The sequence below is a fragment of the Petromyzon marinus genome, chromosome 17 (genome assembly GCF_048934315.1).
Source record: "Petromyzon marinus isolate PM22_M1 ecotype Great Lakes invasive population chromosome 17, UKy_Petmar_22M1.pri1.0, whole genome shotgun sequence".
Taxonomy (NCBI): Eukaryota; Metazoa; Chordata; class Hyperoartia; order Petromyzontiformes; family Petromyzontidae; genus Petromyzon; species Petromyzon marinus.
The window spans coordinates 11,468,137-11,488,427 of record NC_133683.1 but is presented as its reverse complement, the minus strand read 5'-3'; the positions used below and the strand labels follow the sequence as shown (position 1 = coordinate 11,488,427).

At 43.2% G+C, this 20,291-nt stretch overlaps 1 protein-coding gene across 1 annotated transcript in view; it reads left to right on the top strand.

Moving 5' to 3' along the window:
* Positions 1-16,022, top strand: part of LOC116943343 (myc box-dependent-interacting protein 1-like) — a 32,684-nt gene extending 16,662 nt beyond the window's left edge. Inside the window, exons 11-17 of the mRNA XM_032956161.2 lie at positions 2,498-2,612; positions 3,968-4,093; positions 4,897-5,010; positions 6,071-6,094; positions 7,001-7,123; positions 10,190-10,291; positions 12,034-16,022. Of these exons, the coding sequence (XP_032812052.2) occupies positions 2,498-2,612; positions 3,968-4,093; positions 4,897-5,010; positions 6,071-6,094; positions 7,001-7,123; positions 10,190-10,291; positions 12,034-12,141 (712 nt within the window). The 3' untranslated portion in view covers positions 12,142-16,022. The remainder of the gene's footprint in view (positions 1-2,497; positions 2,613-3,967; positions 4,094-4,896; positions 5,011-6,070; positions 6,095-7,000; positions 7,124-10,189; positions 10,292-12,033) is intronic.
* The last annotated feature ends 4,269 nt before the right edge of the window (positions 16,023-20,291 follow it).

Below are 20,291 nucleotides of genomic sequence, written 5' to 3'. Positions count from 1 at the left end.
TCGGTGTGAGTTGGTGAAGGGAGTGGTCAGTGTGGGGGAGGCAGGACTAGTTGAGATACCATTCTCCGCTGACATTGGCCCTGGCCGGCAATATCAAAACTCGAGTTGCCGGGTTCGTAGCGCACTGCATTGTCCACTGTGCCACTGCTACATCTTTTATGCATGTCCTTCAGTCTACTCGTAAAAAGGCCCGGGGGCCCATTGAGATACAAGTCTCTGTTGCATGGGAGAGAGTTGGGGAGGGCGCTTAACACTATAATGCGAACGTGTTTGAGGCTATATCTGCGTTATAATTACCATGGAAGATTTTCATTCGTATCTTTTTAGAAATACAGTGAAACCTTGGATTCGCGAGCATAATTCGTTCCGGAAACGTGCTCGTAATCCAAAGGACTCGTATATCAAAGAGAATTTCCCCATAGGAAATAATTGAAACTCGGATGATTCGTTCCACAACCCAAAAATACTGTATTCATATAAAATGATTAATATAAAATAACTTTTTATATTTTTATTATTTAAATTTAATATAGTAATAAAATGTATTCATTACATTTAATCGTGGCTGGTGTGAGGGAGACGAGAGAGGGGAGGAGGAGGGTTATCGTGTAGGACGACTTTCACTTTCAGTACAGTTACTAAAGAACAGTCGCTACACTTGGACACAAAATAAAGAAATGCTTTATTCACACACACGTGGTCACAACACTATAGTGTAGTAAATAGTATACACGTGGTCGCAACACTATAGTATTGTAGTAAACAGTATACACGTGGTCACAACACTGTAGTAAACAGTATACACGTGGTCACAACACTATACTACTGTAGTAAACAGTATACACGTGGTCACAACACTATAGTACTGTAGTAAACTGTATACACGTGGTCACAACACTATAGTACTGTAGTAAAGAGTACACACGTGGTCACAACACTATAGTACTGTAGTAAACAGTATACACGTGGTCACAACACTATAGTACTGTAGTAAACAGTATACACGTGGTCACAACACTATACTACTGTAGTAAACAGTACACACGTGGTCACAACACTATAGTACTGTAGTAAACAGTATACACGTGGTCACAACACTATAGTACTGTAGTAAACAGTATACACGTGGTCACAACACTATAGTACTATAGTAAACAGTATACACGTGGTCACAACACTATAGTACTGTAGTAAAGAGTACACACGTGGTCACAACACTATAGTACTGTAGTAAACAGTATACACGTGGTCACAACACTATACTACTGTAGTAAACAGTATACACGTGGTCACAACACTATAGTACTGTAGTAAACAGTATACACGTGGTCACAACACTATAGTACTGTAGTAAACAGTATACACGTGGTCACAACACTATAGTACTGTAGTAAATAGTATACACGTGGTCACAACACTATAGTACTGTAGTAAACAGTATACGCTCGCACGGATGTTGGCTATACGAGTGAGGCACGCCGACTGAGACCGAGCATGGGAGATGATTACCCACAATCCCGCAGCGAGAGAGAGCGAGAAGAACCATTGGCTCAGTTGTGATCACGTGACGCTCGGCAGACAAAGCGTATACTGTACGTACTGCTCGTATTTCAAGACATCGCTCGTTTATCAAATTATTATTTATTTAAAAATTTTGCTCGTTTTGCAAAACACTCGCAGATCAAGTTACTCGCAATCCAAGGTTTCACTGTACAGTGTAGTTTTTTATGATAATCTATATTTCACTTAATTTTTAAAAATATATGTAATTTTATGATGTGATTATGATTCGATAGCTATTTTTTATTTTTCTTATCTGTTGTTTAATATTGATTTATTTTACTGCGACTCATTGCGTTTTTCGGAGAAGCAGTGTTGTTTTTGTTGATGAAACCCGATTTAAGAGCTTCTTGGCTCACAGGGTACTTCAAAATTAACTGAACGGAACTTGGTATACAGTGTCTTAGACAATTAAACCGATATGTTCCTTTTTTACTAGTGACCACCATGATGGAGAAATGCTGATATAAAAAAAACGTGTCTTTGTATTGCATTGCCTACATTGCTGTGTTTAGAGTTTTCTTACACTTTCACCCACACTCTCCGTGTATAATACAGTATTCCATTATTATTCGCGAGAGATATGCTCCGGAGCTGCTTGTGAATAGAAAATTTCGTGGTTAATGATATTGGCCTACGAAAACCTAACTTTTTCATGAATTACCTTAAATAAATATGTAAATAAGCTTTCTCTCTCATCCCTTTATCTCTCATCACCTTCTCGCATCACATGCTCTATCTCATCACTGTCTTTCTCTCTCTCTCGATGCAGTCGTGTAGCGTTCCAGATGCGATTTTGCGGATAGCCAAAATCGCGGATAGCAAGTTCATGAAGAAAGAGGGAATGCTTTAATTAGTGATTTTGTTTTCGTAAAGCGTTTTGAGATACGATTTCATTTAGACGCTATTGTGAATTGCAATTGTTTAATCATACTAGTGAGCCATCTCCAAGCATCGTGGAGCCACACGGGAACGACTCCACCTCGCTGGTGTCCGACGATGCGGGACTGAGACCCGATCACACTGCGTCCCCGCTGAAGTCGCCTATGCAGGTACCATGGGCCCGTTCTCACACGGACACAGAACGCTGGACTAACAGGCAGAATTCACGCTGAGCGAGATGACGCAAAACTCAAATTCGAGAGGCCGCCTTGGGTCAGATGAACAGTATCCTTATTCTTCGTATGGCTGATGTGCATGGAGAGCATCAACTATAATTATACATTGTGGTGGTTGAGCTAGATACTTGCACCAGGAGTAGCGGAATGCATTCCTGTGATGATGCCTCCTTTGTATTTGTGAATTGGGCATTCAGTTGTTATATGTTCCATGGTCTGTTCCGGGTGACCACAGTCGCACAATGTCAGAGTTTTCATGTTTCCATTTGTGCATCAAGTACCTGCATCTCCCATGGTTTGTGCGAATGCGGTTTAGGGTTGAGGCCGATGATCTGCGTGGAATATCAAAGCCAGGGATCTTCTGCGTTGGATCTTTTGCGGGTTGTTTGTTTGTGACTTCTTGTAAACTCATTTTGGCTCTCAAAGCATCATCAGTGTTGAAGTTGCATTGTTGAAGGTTGAGCAATGAATGGGGCAAGCTCAAGTGGCAGTGCTACCACTGCCTCCAGAACCCAACAAGCATAGGGTCTCACGAATACACTGCACGTGACCGTGTCATCGACATGGAGGGGTAGGGGAGGGGTGCTATTTGTGGATCCTATTACCTCTGCCTCTCTTGCAAAAAATACTTCTGATATCCGTTATTTGGGTAAACATGGATAATAGGATGAATTGCCCACCACTTCTGGGTCAGTTTTCTTAACCACAAAAAACAATCTGATAATAGGATGAATTTTATTTTGTGTTTGAACATCTTAACACCTGTTTTATTGCCAGAAAGGGTAAAACTTATTTTTTTTCATAACTTGTGCAATGCTTTGATGTTGTCTGTCAGCCAATTCACCCTTTAAAAAAAGTTTTTCAGCTCTATGGGTTTTACTTGGGGAAGTTAACTTCTGATTCTGTATGCTTTTATATAGCATCAGAATGAGAATCTTTATTTATACTGGAGGAATCCGATGAACTATGGAGCACTTTTTCACTTATGTCCCATCTGTGCAGACCTTTGATTGGTGCTCTCGAGGTAATCTGCCGCTCCCACAAATAATACTTAAAAATTAATTGGTCATAGATTCCCATGTAGGACCCTCCTGAAAAAATACCCTTGAGACTGAGGCTTTCCTGGATGAAAACATTACATTTCTATTCAGCGCTATTCACCAGGGTTAATGAATTCAACCTTGGTTGAAAAGGTCTATAATGTATCATCTATAAATATGTTTTTTTCATTTTCACTTCCTGCCTAAAATATTAAATGTATTTCGCTTTAATTTTTTTTGCTTGCGCAGGGGCGTAAGGGCCCCCCATTGCCCCCACCCCCGAGGCCCACGCCCAGCAAGGAGATGACGCAGGAGGCCATTGTGAACCTTTTCGATGACAACTTCATGTCCTCTGCTGCCCCCACTAATGCAACGGTAAGCGTGTATCATTCCTATGTATTGGCGAACATGGGTGCTTGTAACTTGAGCTGGGCGGTGGTGGCTATGCAAATGGCCTGTAATCCAGCACTGTGGAGGCGAGGGTCGGTGGATTATGCACAACTCCCCTTAGGTGCCTTACCATGGCTCACCAGGAGAAGGAGGTACAGCAAAGTGCGGACTAGAGTAGAGTTAAGTATATTAATGTGTGGAAATAGAAACAGAAAAGGGAAGAGAGAAGATTAAGAATTGGAAATATGTGGAAAAGGAATGGAACAAGGGATCAAACGGGCAGGAAAGATGAGGGTCGGCAGGGAGAGGCCACATCAGGACCTTCACGCTGCTGCACGGAGCAGCATCTGTTTTCACAGGGGGCGGTGGGGAGGGGAGGGATCCAGAATGGGGGTAACCACACAAGTCATGTGATTTACGGGAGACATGAGCTGATTTAGACAGATCTTTTTTTAATGTATCAATATAACTGATGTGGTTAGGGTGTGACTCGCAGTCCAAAGGTTGTGAGTTTGAATCCCACTTGGGGATCGATTCAGTCCATCAAACCTGTGGCCTCCATAAAATGAAAACCAATGTGGATAGTCAGCAATGGCCATCCTGTTCAAGAACCAAAGCCCTGCCACATCATCTTGAAGTTTCACTCATGGCCTAAATATCAGGCTCTAAAGTGAGTTGTGATCCCTGGTGTGGTCTCCTTCTCAGGGACATCCAGAAAATATATGCATTGTGGAGTGTGCTTGTTCCCTCTTTTGTAAATTACCATTTCAATGCCCTCTTATTTCTAGCTGGGAGTTCCGTTAACCAAGAGTGAAGATACCGGAAGCTTGCTGGATCTCGACTTTGATCATTTTACAGCCACAGATTCAACCACTGTAGCCATGGCTCCTTCCATGAATCAGGTTTGTCTCACTGCACTCATTTTAAGTCGGTCTCCCTGCCCAAACAAGCATGAAGGTATTGCATGGAGGTCTGTTGCCTGCCTTGAAGTAATGGTGGAAAATTCCACATCCATGTCAGGGGCTAGTTTCTACATTTGATTACCACAAAGTGGTATTAAGGATATTTATATTCTTCGTTCTTTCGGTAAAGTCACGTAGAAGGGAAACAATAAAAAATATATAAAACAATAAAATTCTCACGACGTTTCGACTGCAACACAAGCAATCATCATCAGGTGTGAAAACCACAAATTTTCTTGTTGTGGTTTTCACACATGATTATGATTGCTTGTGTTGCAGTCGAAACGTCGTAAGAATTTTATTGTTTTATTTTTTATTTTATTGTTTCCCTTCTACGTGACTTTACCGAAAGAACCAAGAATATGAATCCCTGCAGTCACGAAAGCTTTAAATCAAAATTTGGTATTAAGGATTTAAAATATTTTTTAAATCAGCACTTCCAGCTTCACGCTAATAATAATAAACCCAATTTATAACGTCCACATATTTTACAAATTGGACGCTATATTCCATCGAGAACTCAGAGGCGCAGAACGAGAGCTCAATAGTCCCTTGTATGCTAGCCGGAAGGTGTGAGAGCCTTGACAGGTGAGAGTCTGGATGGGTTAGAGTCTGAATGGGTGAAAGCCTGAACAGGTGAGAGCATGAATGGGTGAGAGCCTTGAAATGTGTCTTGAAATGTTTTGAATGTTCTCCAATTGTCGTTTTAGGTGGCGGGTGTTTGAAATGTTTATAATGTTACCAATTGTCCACTTGTCAGCCAGCAATTCTCATTTGCCAACAATCATCCCAATTCTGTGCCAAATGTTATTTATTCTCAATCTATCGACACATGTGTTATCTGGTTTTGTTAATCTATTTTGTTTCTACATTTAGAATTGGATATACATGTGATACTGAATTAAATTATTTATATAAGTTTAATACTCACTATAACGTTGTCCACATTCACTTTTTTTTAGATATTTTGCTGACCTGTCATCTCTCCCAATGCTGTCAGACATTGTTGGATTTGAGTTGGGAGGTAAGTTGGCAGCTTCAGATGAAAATATTATGGAAACGGAGTAAGACTGCCCGATGATAATAATGACAACATGAAAAAATACAGCCCTTCGTCAATTTACTCTCAAAAAGAGAACAATTAAGAGGAGCGAGGAATCACAGACAAGTGGGAAGGCAGCCATGCTTTGAGCCAGTGCCAACAATTGCCCAAGCTGTGTAATCCTCTATATTAAGGCATGATCGGCCAATTAATTATTCATTTACATGTGAGAGGAATCTGGAGCACTCAGAGAAAACCCATGCATGCATGCAGGAAATACCATCTCGTACAAACGGAACCGGTGAAGTCTACTTTTTGCTGTACCGCTTACTCTTGGCAAACCAGGGTATATGCACCTCGATGCCCACGGGACCCTCGCCTCCGCAGTTCTGGACTACGGGCGTTGCACCACCACCGCCCACCAAAGGGGGGTTCTTTGACCATAATTCACCCTGCTGGTTAAGGTGGTTGGAGTGCCAGGACTGGTTTAGGCGTCACTCACCACTGATGTTAGCTGAATCAAATGCAGTTAGCTGGATTCATTGAGTAGTGGTCTTACCACTCCTTTCCACTGCACCAACACTTCCACATCCACTCTTTGATAATTTGCCGAAACTACACTCAACCCCATTGTAAAAAAACAGTAATTCTTATATAATGGTCAGATAACTCTACAATTTATACACCATGTGCAATCGACACAAAATTATTCCTGGATACCACAATCGTATATCCATTAATGGAAGATGCAACCAGAAAGCAAATGCATCCGGAACTGGTTCACCACTCGTAGCGTTACCTCGCTGCTGTGCCAGGTTTTTACACTGCTACCAATGCAGGCCTCTTAAGCGTGACCGTTAACCATGACCTTGCCTTCTACGTATGCAGCAGCCTGTGGAGAAGAGTGCCACTGAGGTCCATACCCCCGAGGTCCCTGCACAGAGCCCTCCAGCCGCGAGCCTCACAGGTGCCGTCCAGAGCAGCGACGTGCCCCCAGGCATTCTGTACAAGGTGAGGGCTTCGTCGGCCGTGTTGGAGCGTGAAAGTTACAAACGGCAGCTTGGAAGTACAAGGCCCTCCCTTTACGCAGTAGATGCTGTTCAAAAAGAGGGGGGGGCGCACAGCGAAACCACGGGAGGAGACAGCTGCCTGCCGAGCACCGCATGCAGTTCTGTACGCGCACAATGTTGACCCACATCCGACCACACAGCTGGCATACGAGTGAATTCAAACCGCATATCGCGAATTTTGGGTAGAAATAGGTTAGCCGCATATTGCACAATCCCAACCCAGATAGAGCAAGGGACACCTTTATATAGATAGGTGATCGTCAATCATTAGTCGTAAAGTGCCCATTGAGATTAGACATGTCTTTGTTCATAGATAGTCAATATGGGCTTAATAAGTAAAGCAAAACAGCAAACACATTCAAATGTTCGCACCAAATATGCAGAAAACACCGTTTTAACATTTACAATGGAATTAGTGTAAAATATTTAAAATTAATCGCAGCCCTTTTGTCAAATAACATATTGATGAAGGTCTCCTTGCGCTGGAGTTAGGGTTAGTAGGAGCAGAGTGGGGGAGGCTAGGACCATATCACTCGGCGCTGATGTTAGCCATGGCTGGGATAAGACTGGGTACAATGCATGAACCAATGCGCCGCTGCTCACCTACTATAGATAGTGAATGTTTTACTCCTCATGATTATACTGTAGATAGGGAGTAAGCCCACTACGCTACAAACCCAGTGATCCGAGTTTGAATCCTACCTCACGGCCACCAACAGTGGCGATTATCTGAAAGGGTCTAGGGCCTCCCCTAGGTTGACTCGGCCTCAGATGAATTGCATGGTGTGTGAACATCGCAACTCGGGATACAAAGGCGGTCGGGCGTGGTAGTGGCCACCCACGCCCTCGTGTGGTGTGCCAGCCTTCATAGGTCCTACTTGCTAACAGCATATCTCCCAAGAGTCTGTTAATGTTATACGGGGGGCGGGGGGGACGACCTTTGTCTTGGATAGATGGCGAGCTGATCCAGAACCACTGACTTGATACCCTGGATTTGAATCTAGGCAACCCACCCGTGATTAATCTGGGTTCTTAACTTAACAAATTTATGGTCTCAGCCTAACAACACTCAATATTCAAACAAAAGGTTTACTTGCGCACAGATTATTCCAGATACTTGAGAGATCACATTTTCGTTATGATAGACACTTGATGAACACTCTGGAGCTGTTCTCTGATGCAAGGTTGTGCACTGTTTACTGTGAGCGTTACACGTGAAAATCTCTCGTCCAATGAAAATGATGCCGATCACACAATTGAACTATAATTTGGAAGAAATTAAGTGATTTAAGGAATCCTCCTGATGTCACGGTTTATGCAGGCTATGTATGTATAACGAGCAGGAACCCGTGGAACTTCTGCCACAAAGGGATAGCGAATATGGTCGTTTTACCTTTTTTGTATGTTTAAGACATTTTAATGTTTCAGCATCTCAATTCATTTTGAAGTTATTATTTAACATTCAATTAAAATGTTCTCGTATTTTTTTTGCAATTAGTGTTTTCCACTCTTGCATCTCTTAACGTCATAACCCTCCCCCCCTCTCCTCACCACTCCTGCATCTCTGGATGTGATCACACCCTGTCCTGCACCTCACCCGTGCAACATGACCTCATCAACCCCTCTCCCCACCACCCCCGTGTTTTGTGACGTCACTCCCTCTCCTCACCAACTCGCCACAATCTCTAGTGATGTCACCACCCCTCTCCTCACCACCTTCTAACATTGTGACGCCATCACATATCTGTCAACCCCTTATCAGTGCCTACCTTATTACAGACCAATTCAGACCTTATTGGTCACCCCGTGCCCTTGTAAATTTCAATGTCATCCCATCACAAAGGAGAAACACAAATACAAAATTTTGTTGCCCATATTGAAACGGCTGTACGCCGATTGAACCTGAACTCAAATTCCCTGTACAAGAATACGGGTAAACCATATGGGTTGACAGGTACGTCATCACCCCCCCCCCCTCTTCCCGACCTCACTCCAAACTGGAATGACGTCTGTACTCCTCTCCCCAACACCGCAGTGTCTCTGAGGTTATCAGCCCCTCCACTCCAGCCCAACCAACCCCTCCTCTTCACCTCACCAGGGTGGCATGATGTCAAACCAACCCCCACCCACCTTGCCACCCAGCCAAACTTATGTTCTTTTTTCCATGTATGTCCCGGAGCATTACAGACAGACAAACACGCATATTAATATATCGAGATCATAAACACATTCCTGCGGAGGGAGCTGGTAGGAACGTTGGGTTGCTCGGTCAATGGCCAGGGTCAACGGCGGCACCACGTGGTGTATTCCGCAAATATGCCCGACTGTGAGGGCGGGCACAAGCCGGCGTGAGTAGGTTAAACGTTGAGTTTTATAAGGGCACCACGGGGTGACCAGCCCCTCCCCGCCCAGCCCCACCCCTCCCACCCCCCACCCAGCCCCACCCTCCCCACCCACCTTCCCCACCCAACCGCTCCCCACCCTCCCCTCTCCACCCAGCCCCACCCCTCCAATTTTTGGATGCAGGACAGAAGGACACAATAATCCCTTATGGGGTGGTATAACCAGGAGGTTCCTACCAGTATTAAGTTCTACTTATCATACACGCACAGTAATTATTCACTCTTGAACAGAGAACAATTTAGAGGTTCAAGGAACCACAGATAGGAAGGCAGCCACACAGTGATAGCCCAAGCTCTGCAGTTTCTTTATATTAAGGTATTAGCCACTTAATGAGTGTTTCCATGTGGCAGGAAACCGGAGCACTGGAGTAACCCACATGTGCAAGGGGGCAACACTCGATCCCATACAGACAAAATAGGTGGAGTCCAGGTTTTTGGTCTACAGCATTCTCGTGGCAAGCCAAGGTGTATGGCTCTTCGATGCACACGGGAAGGGAATTTGACAACATCTGTGTGATCCACAAACCCACGCTGCCTCAGAAGTGGTGAAGTACAGGAAGGGATTGACATGCTTGTGTGGCATCCCGTTCTCTCCGTGTTCCTAGGTGCAGGCCCAGCACAACTACACGGCTCTGGATTCGGACGAATTGGGCCTCCAGCATGGAGACGTGGTGTTCGTACTGCCCCCCGACAGTGCTGACGAGCAGGTAGCAAACCTGTCCTCCAGACAGTCTCGTCCCTTCACCTGATGAAGGCCGCTTGTGTTGTGGCCGAAACGTCGTGATTTTTTGTTATTTTATTTTCACCTACGTGACTTTACCCAATAGAACCAAAGAGTATGAAACCTATATCTGTATGGATACTGGCGTTAAACAGCTTAAAGAACGATCACTACGTCGCGCGCTTTCAGATGCGATTATGTGGCCGTCTGGAACACTCTTCCGAGATTAAGAAGCCACTAGAGCTATGCACTTTTAAATCTATATTGAAAACGAATTTCTTTATAATAGCTTTTTTATTTAGTTTGTTGTCCTTCCCCCGCACCTCCAATTAGGACCATTGGCTACGTACGGTGCAAAGAAAGTTCAACATACATACATACATAAAGTGGTTTTATCCGCACAAGTTTAAGGAAGGTTCAGCCTAGAGATATCACATATCTCAAAGTACCGATCATATAGATCTAATATTGTGGATACATACCTTGGCTTTTTGCTTCCTGGGGTGTCCAACATGAGTTTGAAGTTTCATAAATGAGCGGTCATAAAAAGTGAACTGCATGTAACGTACAGCCCTTTTATGCATCCACTGCTGGACGAGGGCCTCCCCACACTGCTTGTCACGGAGGGTTATCAGACCATATTTCACCATGCTGGTCAGTGTAGGTTGGTGAAGGTGGGGAACATATAAGCTGGAGTATAATACAGTACAACAATTGGTTTATCTGCACCGCCCTCCACGGTCAAACACAAAGTGGTACCCCAGACGAATGAAGGGATGTGGTTTGAACCCAAACGGATATTTAGAGACGTAATTTTCAGATGGTGAGTGAAGCTCACGGTCACCATGTACATAGTTAAATGAGGCATCTATTAAAATGCTTGTTAGTGTTCTGTGCTTTGGAAGTCTGATGTGACATAGCTGTTCTTTTGTCACAGGGTCAAAAGCCCTCCCATATGTTTGTGTTTTGGTACTGCCCCAGTTGGTGTTAAAATGCCTATGACATAAAGGGGAATGAGGCAAGTGAGCCATAGCTGATATTTGATTATGATTTAGGGACCACGGTAAATCCCTGTACTCTGTATCTTCATAAAGTGGATATCTTAGTGCTTGACGTTCATCCCCGTATAGATGGTATAAACTTAGTATATGATATTTTGGTGAGTTGTGAGCAGTACAATAAATACATAAGCAAGGGTTTATATCAGCGACAAAGAAAAATAAAATAACATCTAGGTCCATCAGCCAAAAAAACTTTTTGGGCCAGTGTTTTATAACAGCATGTTGTGTCAGAAAAATAACCTTGGACCAGTTTCAAATGCGAGTCTCATCAGCTGGGTATGGCGTGTATCACGAATGCTGCTGTCTTGACCCAATGTTACAGGCACGTGACCTCAATGAATACCATGGGGCCCATTCATTTCAAAACAGCAACATTAGTGAACCCAGAAGACAACCCCTTTGCTGCTGGAGTGTTATTTTATGAACCCTTGAAATTGGCTGCTTTACACAAAGTCTCCTGACAACTCATGTGGTTGAGAGTCCACTGCAATGTTTTACGGAATCTTCAGTCGTCACACCTTCATCTTAATATCCCACAGGTGAAAACTGTCGCTCTTCTGAGACGAGCAATATATCCGCTGTCCTGTGTGCACTTTTAGATGTTGCGTGTATACGTAAGCCATCCTTTGGTCCACAACCCCGCGTGCCTGTGTGTTTGCACTCGCAGGATTCCGGCTGGCTTCTGGGCATCAAGGAAGCTGACTGGATCACTCACAGAGATCTGGATGAACACAAGGGTGTGTTTCCAGAAAACTTCACCGTGCGCATAGACTAAGCGCCACCCCGAGAGACTCCGCCCACTTAGTAATTATGTGCTGCCTCGGCAAATTGCGAGTAATAAAGATGCGAAAGTAAACTAGGCAGTCATCTGTTTAAACCCTTAAATGCAAGGGCGTTTAACTGGTTGAACAGTTTTCCTTCCGTATCAATGAGTTGCCAGCGGTGTTTCAGACTGATTTGAAATGTACTCGCTGGAAACAAGTCTGTGGTTTGCTTTGATTGAACAAAATGCGACGAGATACATTGATTTGGGTGGTCTGTTGATCGATCATTTGAATGTTATTTCATTTTGACAACTAACCAGTTGTCTTTGCCTGTTGATGTATTAATTAAACAATTATCTTATTGAAAGAAAATAGTCTCATGGCAGCTTACCACAGTTGGTTAAATCCTTTTTACCGACTAATTAGCATGCAGTGTTTAAAAACACATGTCACTCGCTTGTGACATCTGTCAAACCAGAGGCGTGTACCAACTTACCACCCGGCGATTCGATATTTTGTTCCGATTTGGGAGTCGCAATTCGATTGAAGAATGTACTTCCTTGTTTGTACCTTCTCGTTCGTTATCCTGTGTATGTTCGATCTTGTTCGTTCAATGAGCCTAAAGTTCATTCGCATACAATTTAAGCATCTTATGGGGCCATCCATTTAGTACGTGCGCAATGAGGGGGGAGGGGGCGTTAACCCAAATGTGTACGCTTGCGTATGGGGTGGTCTACTGACAGTGTACGTACGCATAGGAAACGGGAGGGGAGGGGGGTGAAGCCTCGATAATTTGTCTACATTGGTCTTCAAATGAGGAAGAGGGGTCAAGTTTTCACAAATTTTTGCGTATGTACTAAATGGATGGCCCCTATTTTAGTAGATTAACCGTTGTCTGCTTAATATAAAAGGCCACTTGGCTTTGTTTTGTCCCTTCGTTGTTTAACTCGCACCACTTAGAGCAGTATGAGTTACTGTTTGATTGACATTTCTATTAGCATTGTGTGACTCGTTAATTTATCTGAATCACACAGACGATCAGTAATAAACATCCATTTGATTTGTGATAAAACCTACTGTCATTTGAGGAGAGTTGTGATCGAGCAACTTGGTAGATTAAAAACAACACTATATAACCACCGTTAACACCATTCATGAAATCTCAAGAATAAGAATTAGAAGTCTGCCTTCTCAGACGAGCAATGTGGCAGTGCTCGCCTCCACTGCCAGTCCTAAGCCAGTTGTGGAAATTCCGTATACCTTTGGTGGAGGCCATTATCTCAATAAAACAAGCATTGTTGACCTGGCAGCTGTCCTCATTTTCGCGACCCTGAAAGAATGCTTGGCCCGAATTTAATTTGCAATCTTCAAATTCTGAGCGAGGCGTTCCAACCACAGCGCCACCTTGCCAGATAGCAATGAGAATAGGGCTGGTGCATCCCCTCCATTTAGCTGTTGAACTAACACTAGCGAGGCACCGATTATAGGCTCCCAGCCTTTGGGGTGGCCTTGCATCATTGTGACTTCTGTAACTTTGTAGCTCTCAGATGCGCTTACCGGTTGTACCGCTAGTTGTTCGGAACTAATGTCCGACGTTTCATTCCACATGCTGAGAACTTCTCCGGGAACTGAATTGAGCTGGTAGAAGGACCCTCCCAGCATGTGGAGTGAAACGTCGGACGCCAAACCAAAATGTCACGCTGCCGGAAAATGCGCGTCACAATCCGAAAACAGGTCGGAGAGCCACGCAGCACAACCATGAACACCTTCGCTCGTGAGCATAATTGGCCATTTGAAAATGTTTGTACTTGAAAATAGCTACTGTGTGGTAAACCAAAAAACCCAGCACATTCGTTAATAACAGTGGCCTTAAAAGAAAAATATGTAATACGTGATGTTTCAGACAATGGCCCTTCTTCAAAACACGTCGCCTATTATGTTTTTTTTCTTTTAAGGCCACTGTGTGATTGATGAACGAGTTGAGTTTTTTTGTTAATTGTCCTTGTGCACCACTGCCAAAGACTGCATCACCACATAATTTGTGTATCTGTTTAATAAGATCAACTCGCATTGTTTGGTAATGATTGATTCCAGGACGACAGCAGGCCACCCCATGCTTTACCTTGTAACTGTGAACGTGGAAATATGGCTAATACTAACTAACGTCCCATGTGCAAATTGTTTTAGAAGCTTCGCTTTTAAATTGACAAATACAAGATGCAATCGTGTTCTTACCTAATGCGTGTGGCTTAGACTTGTGTTCTTATCTGGACGTGAAACAACAATGTAACTTAATTTGTAACTGCGCTTATCTCGACACTGCTAATGTTATCGCAATGGCTTCTGATTTTGACACCACAGTTCCGTAACTTCATGTGGGAAATGTCAGCATACCTTGAATGTAACCTGTTAATGTGTTGTCATTGATGAATCCACTTGATGTTGGTGGAAATGGGCTAAAAAGCAGACACCAGCCTCATGGTCCTACGTTTACTCAAACTAGATACATTTTCCTTGGGTTCACCGCTCTAATGAGTAACCAATGCTGCTCCATTGGGGTTGTCAACACTGGATTAACTAGTAATACATTAGCTCCTCCAGTTGTTTTTGTCGATTTAAAGCAGAGGTTGCACATTGTGGTTTCAATTGCAAATTGTGCATGCCAATGATGAGGATTGTCGAAGGCAAATTATTTGGATGGGGTGTTGTTGTCAGTGAGAAAGTGAAGGCTTGCTGAAGGGATTATGTTGGGGAGTAAATGCTAAGCGGTAGAGAAATGTATAAATGTAAAGCGCCGCTTGACGAATTGAAGATGGGGGTCCGTTATGCCAAAACCTGCCGCCGTACGTAGCCAACCGTGCTAATTGGAGGTGCGGGGGAAGGACAACAAACTTCAACACAAAACAGTGACGAGGACATCGCAAGATCGGAGAAGACCGAGGAGGAAACGTGAAGCAAGAATCTGCCCTCAGGCAAATGACTCGACAACAGAGAGGCGTAACAACGCGCGTCACAATGTCGTCTCTCGCGGCCCGACGTGGGTACGAGTTTGCCATGCAAACACCAACCATCGTGTGCGTGGAGCGAAACAGTGGCTTCGTTTGCAATACGGGATAGAAAAAAACATAGGTGATACAAAAGATATATTCTTAGTTTTTTCGGTAAAGTCACGTTGAAGAGAAACAACAAAATAATAAAATATATATAAAACAATAAAAAATTCTCACGACGTTTCGACCATAACTCAAACGGTCGTCTTCAGGTGTGTTGGTTCGCATAAATTTATTTTTAAACGGCGCATTTATTTAATTGATTGTTCACGCTTACAGTGGCTTTCAGACAGCATACATTATAAAAAATTTCGTCTCCCCCCTCCTCTTTTCAGAATATAGATGGACTAGTCCTGGGTAAACTGCCAAATCGTTGCGCGTGGCGCTAACGTTTTTTATAAATAAATAAATGCGCCGTTTAAAAATTAAAAATAAATTTATGCGAACCAACACACCTGAAGACGACCGTTTGAGTTATGGTCGAAACGTCGTGAGAATTTTTATTGTTTTATATATATTTTATTATTTTGTTGTTTCTCTTCAACGTGACTTTACCGAAAAAACTAAGAATATGAATTACTGCAGTCACGAAAGCTTTAAATCAAAAGATACAAAAGATGTTGAGCGTGGCGAAGGCGAGTTGAGAAAAGTTGATGTGGAATATCGCACGTGCATTGTTGACCCGCGAAAGCAATAAGCAAACCCCTGTTAAGCATGTGTATTGTACCGGGAAATGCTACACGCCCAAACATCTGCTGATAGTACAATATACTGAAGGCCGCGTTGACTTTGTGCCGAATGTAGCGTTGTTTCTCGTTCCTGTTATTAAATGTGTGCATGTACCAGTGACCCGATGACGTTATCTTTCTACCTACGTTAGAAGTAAAAATGCCAACACTCAGAAACACTGAACACGTTCGTCTATACTACTGCGTGTGGCCTTAAAATAACAATATATAATAGGAGGCGTTGTGGGCAACGGCTCTTAATGGCACATTTAAAATAATTAAGAATGTGTGCTGTAAAGGGCCATTGCCCGCATCGTCACCGTTTTGTATATTTTTATTTTAAGGCCATTGTGTTATTTAGGAATATGTTGAGTTTTGTCAATTTGTTAACGTTTATTTAACTACAAACAGCAAATGAAACTAAGTATTTGATCCCCTGCTGATTTTGTACGTTTGCCCACTGACAAAGAAATGATCAGTCTATCATTTTAATGGTGGGTTTATTTGAACAGTGAGACAGAATAACAAAAATCCTGAAAAACGCATGTCAAAAATGTTATAAATTGATTTGCATTTTAATGAGGGAAATAAGTATTTGACCCCCTCTCAATAAGAAAGATTGCTGGCTCCCAGGTGTCTTTTATACAGGAAACGAGCTGAGATTAGGAGCACACGCTTAAATGGAATGCTCCTAATCTCAGCTTGTTACCTGTATAAAAGACACCTGTCCACAGAAGCAATCAATCAGATTCCAAACTCTCCACCATGGCCAAGACCAAAGAGCTCTCCAAGGATGTCAGGAACAAGATTGTAGACCTACACAAGGCTGGAATGGGCTACAAGACCATTGCCAGCAGCTTGGTGAGAAGGTGACAACAGTTGGTGCGATTATTCGCAAATGGAAGAAACACAAAAGAACTGTCAATCTCCCTCGGCCTGGGCTCCATGCAAGATCTCACCTCGTGGAGTTGCAATGATCATGAGAACGGTGAGGAATCATCCCAGAACTACACGGGAGGATCTTTTGAATGATCTCAAGGCAGCTGGGACCATAGTCACCAAGAAAGCAATTGGTAACACACTACGCCGTGAAGGACTGAAATCCTTTAGTGGCCGCAAGGTCCCCCTGCTCAAGAAAGCACATATACATGCCCGTCTGAAGTTTACCAATGAACATCTGAATGATTCAGAGGACAACTGGGTGAAAGTGTTGTGGTCAGATGGGATCAAAATGGACCTCTTTGGCATCAACTCAACTCGCCGTGTTTGGAGGAGGAATGCTGCCTATGACCCCAAGAACACCATCCCCACCGTCAAACATGGAGGTGGAAACTTGCTTTGGGGGTGTTTTTCTGCTAAGGGGACAGGAGAACTTCACCGCATCAAAGGGACGATGGATGGGGCCATGTACCGTCAAATCTTAGGTGAGAACCTCCTCTCAGCCAGGGCATTGAAAATGGGTCGTGGATGGGTATTCCAGCATGACAATGACCCAAAATACACGGCCAAGGCAACAAAGGAGTGGCTCAAGAAGATGCACATTAAGGTCCTGGAGTGGCCTAGCCAGTCTCCAGACCTTAATCCCATAGAAAATCTGTGGAGGGAGCTGAAGGTTCGAGTTGCCAAACGTCAGCCTCGAAACCTTAATGACTTGGAGAAGATCTGCAAAGAGGAGTGGGACAAAATCCCTCCTGAGATGTGTGCAAACCTGGTGGCCAACTACAAGAAACGTCTGACCTCTATGATTGCCAACAAGGGTTTTGCCACCAATTACAAAGTCATGTTTTGCAGACGGATCAAATACTAATTTCCCTCATTAAAATGCAAATCAATTTATAACATTTTTGACATGCGTTTTTCTGGATTTTGTTGTTATTCTGTCTCTCACTGTTCAAACAAACCTACCATTAAAATTATAGATTGATCATTTCTTTGTCAGTGGGAAAACGTACAAAATCAGCAGGGGATCAAATACTTTTTTCCCTCACTGTATATAGATTTTTTCAGAAGCGACCTGGCCACAAATGATAACTCAATCATGTGGAAGTTTATAGCAGCCAATTACGGTACTCTAAATGCATACTTCTAAATGTGAAGGGGAAAACCCGAAGGAACGAGAGAAAATTCCACGCGACCACGGGGAGAACGTGAAAACTCCAAACATACAACAGGCGTCAAGGTCGGGATCAAACCGACGTCCTTTATAGGGGCCGTCCATAAATGACGTCACGCACCTCGGGGGGGTGTGGGGGGTTCAGACATTTGTGACGAGGGGGGGGGGGTGTTTGAGAAATGTGACGTCACGTAAAAATGCGCAACTTTAAATAAATATAGACAACACGTTCTACTTAATTAAATATACTTTTTAATAAATGTTTTCTCCTACAACATCAGAGTGCAGCGCCACATTGAATACGCACTACAATGACAATAGTTTAAAGCGATTTGAAGCATGTTTTATTTTCAAAATGGAAATCTTTTTTGGGGGGGGGGGCATGTTGTATATATAGGCTTTTTTTCCAAAATTGATATTAAGAATAATTCTGCCAATACTTTTTTTTAATAATCAATCGCGGTGTCGCTTGGGGCAAAAGGGGGTGATGCGAACACCCCCCTCCCCTCACAGCAGCTGCCCTTCCCACTCGGAAACAGGCAGCCGGAGATAAACCATAAAAGATAATAAAAACCCAAAACAAAGAGAAGGGGGGGGGGGTGCGAACAGGCGTCACCAGATTCCCGGGTGGCGAAAACCAAACAGACAAATTTTTGGGTTATTTTAATTAACAGAAAAGTTCAGAACTTAGCGACAAGAATAAAAAAAACCAGGCTACAATCTACATTAGTGGGTTATTCTCATATATATTATTTTAATACTAATGTTATTCACCTTAATTTCTATTATATTGCTGTCTCCGTGACTTTACCAAGAAACCAAGGAATTATGAATTCCAGCAGTCAAGAAGTTTGACTGAGACTTAGTTATACCTCCAACCTCGGGATAGCATAATAATAATAACTCGAGAATAAACAGCACAAATCCCTGGATACAGACGAGGGAACGAAGGTTAATAAAACCCTAGGAATATACGTGGTGATAATGCTAAATCACGAATCTTGGGAAACATAAACCAAATAATTATGAAGTATTAAACCGAGGGTTATCCAGGAAGAGATGAGGCAAAATAGGTCAATCACACATAACCAAGATAAAATGTATCCCATAGAGAAAGAGAGTCTCCCAACCGCTTTTGTCTCCCAGTAGCACGTGATATAAATTTGCATACGCATGCAAAGGGCATCCCCCCTTAAAAATAACAATCAAACACCACGATGGAAGCACTGTAAACACTGCTACAAACATACCTTGAGTCACTTACAGAAAGACAACTACAAACTGGTTCGTTATCAAGCTATAAGAGGTAAAATAAAAATGTTACTTCCAAACCATACAACAGAATACAAGTTCTTTGGTTCTTTCGGTAAAGTCACCACGTAGAATGAGAATAAAATAATAAAATAAAACAATAAAATTCTCACGACGTTTCGGCCACAACACAAGTGGCCTTCTTCAGGTGAAAGGAACAAACCTGTCGGGACGACAGAGCTACAATGAACGCTGCTAAGATTCGCAGCGTCTTTTAAGCTGGTTTAGAGAAGTGAGGCATCTTGACAAAGGGGTTTACATATAAAACAGGAGAATTTAGCATACTTTATTCTCATTCTACGTGACTTTACCGAAAGAACCAAAGAAGATGAATCCTTGCAGTCACGAAAGCTTCAAATCGAAACAGAATACAACTTCAAAAGCCGCAACACACCCCTTTGTGAGAGGCAAAAATAACGTCACACCGGGAGGGAAGAGGGGAGGGGGAAAACCCCGCCAGAGTTTTACTACAATGATACACCGGGGTGTAGCAATTTGGGGCACCTGTTGTCCCACGGATGAAAAGATGGCTTGAAGAGGGGGACAGAAATCTAGCCAGGGTGAGACTTAACGGATGGCTTAATAAATCAGAACACACACACGGACACACGTACAACTCCCCCCCCCCCCCACAGCACAGAGCGAAATCAAAAGGAAGTTTCGGTCCTTTGTGAGAAGGCGATCCGAAGGGGAGAGAATTTCACGTAAAAACAGAGACACGACCCATACATAGAAACTGCGACCAGCGACAGAAGACAACCATCAGCTACAGAAGACAACCATCAGCTACATAACACAACCATCAGCTACAGAAGACAACCATCAGCTATAGAAGACAACCATCAGCTACAGAAGACAACCGTCAGCTACAGAAGACAACCGTCAGCGACAGAAGACAACCATCAGCTACAGAAGACAACCGTCAGCTACAGAAGACAACCATCAGCTACAGAAGACAA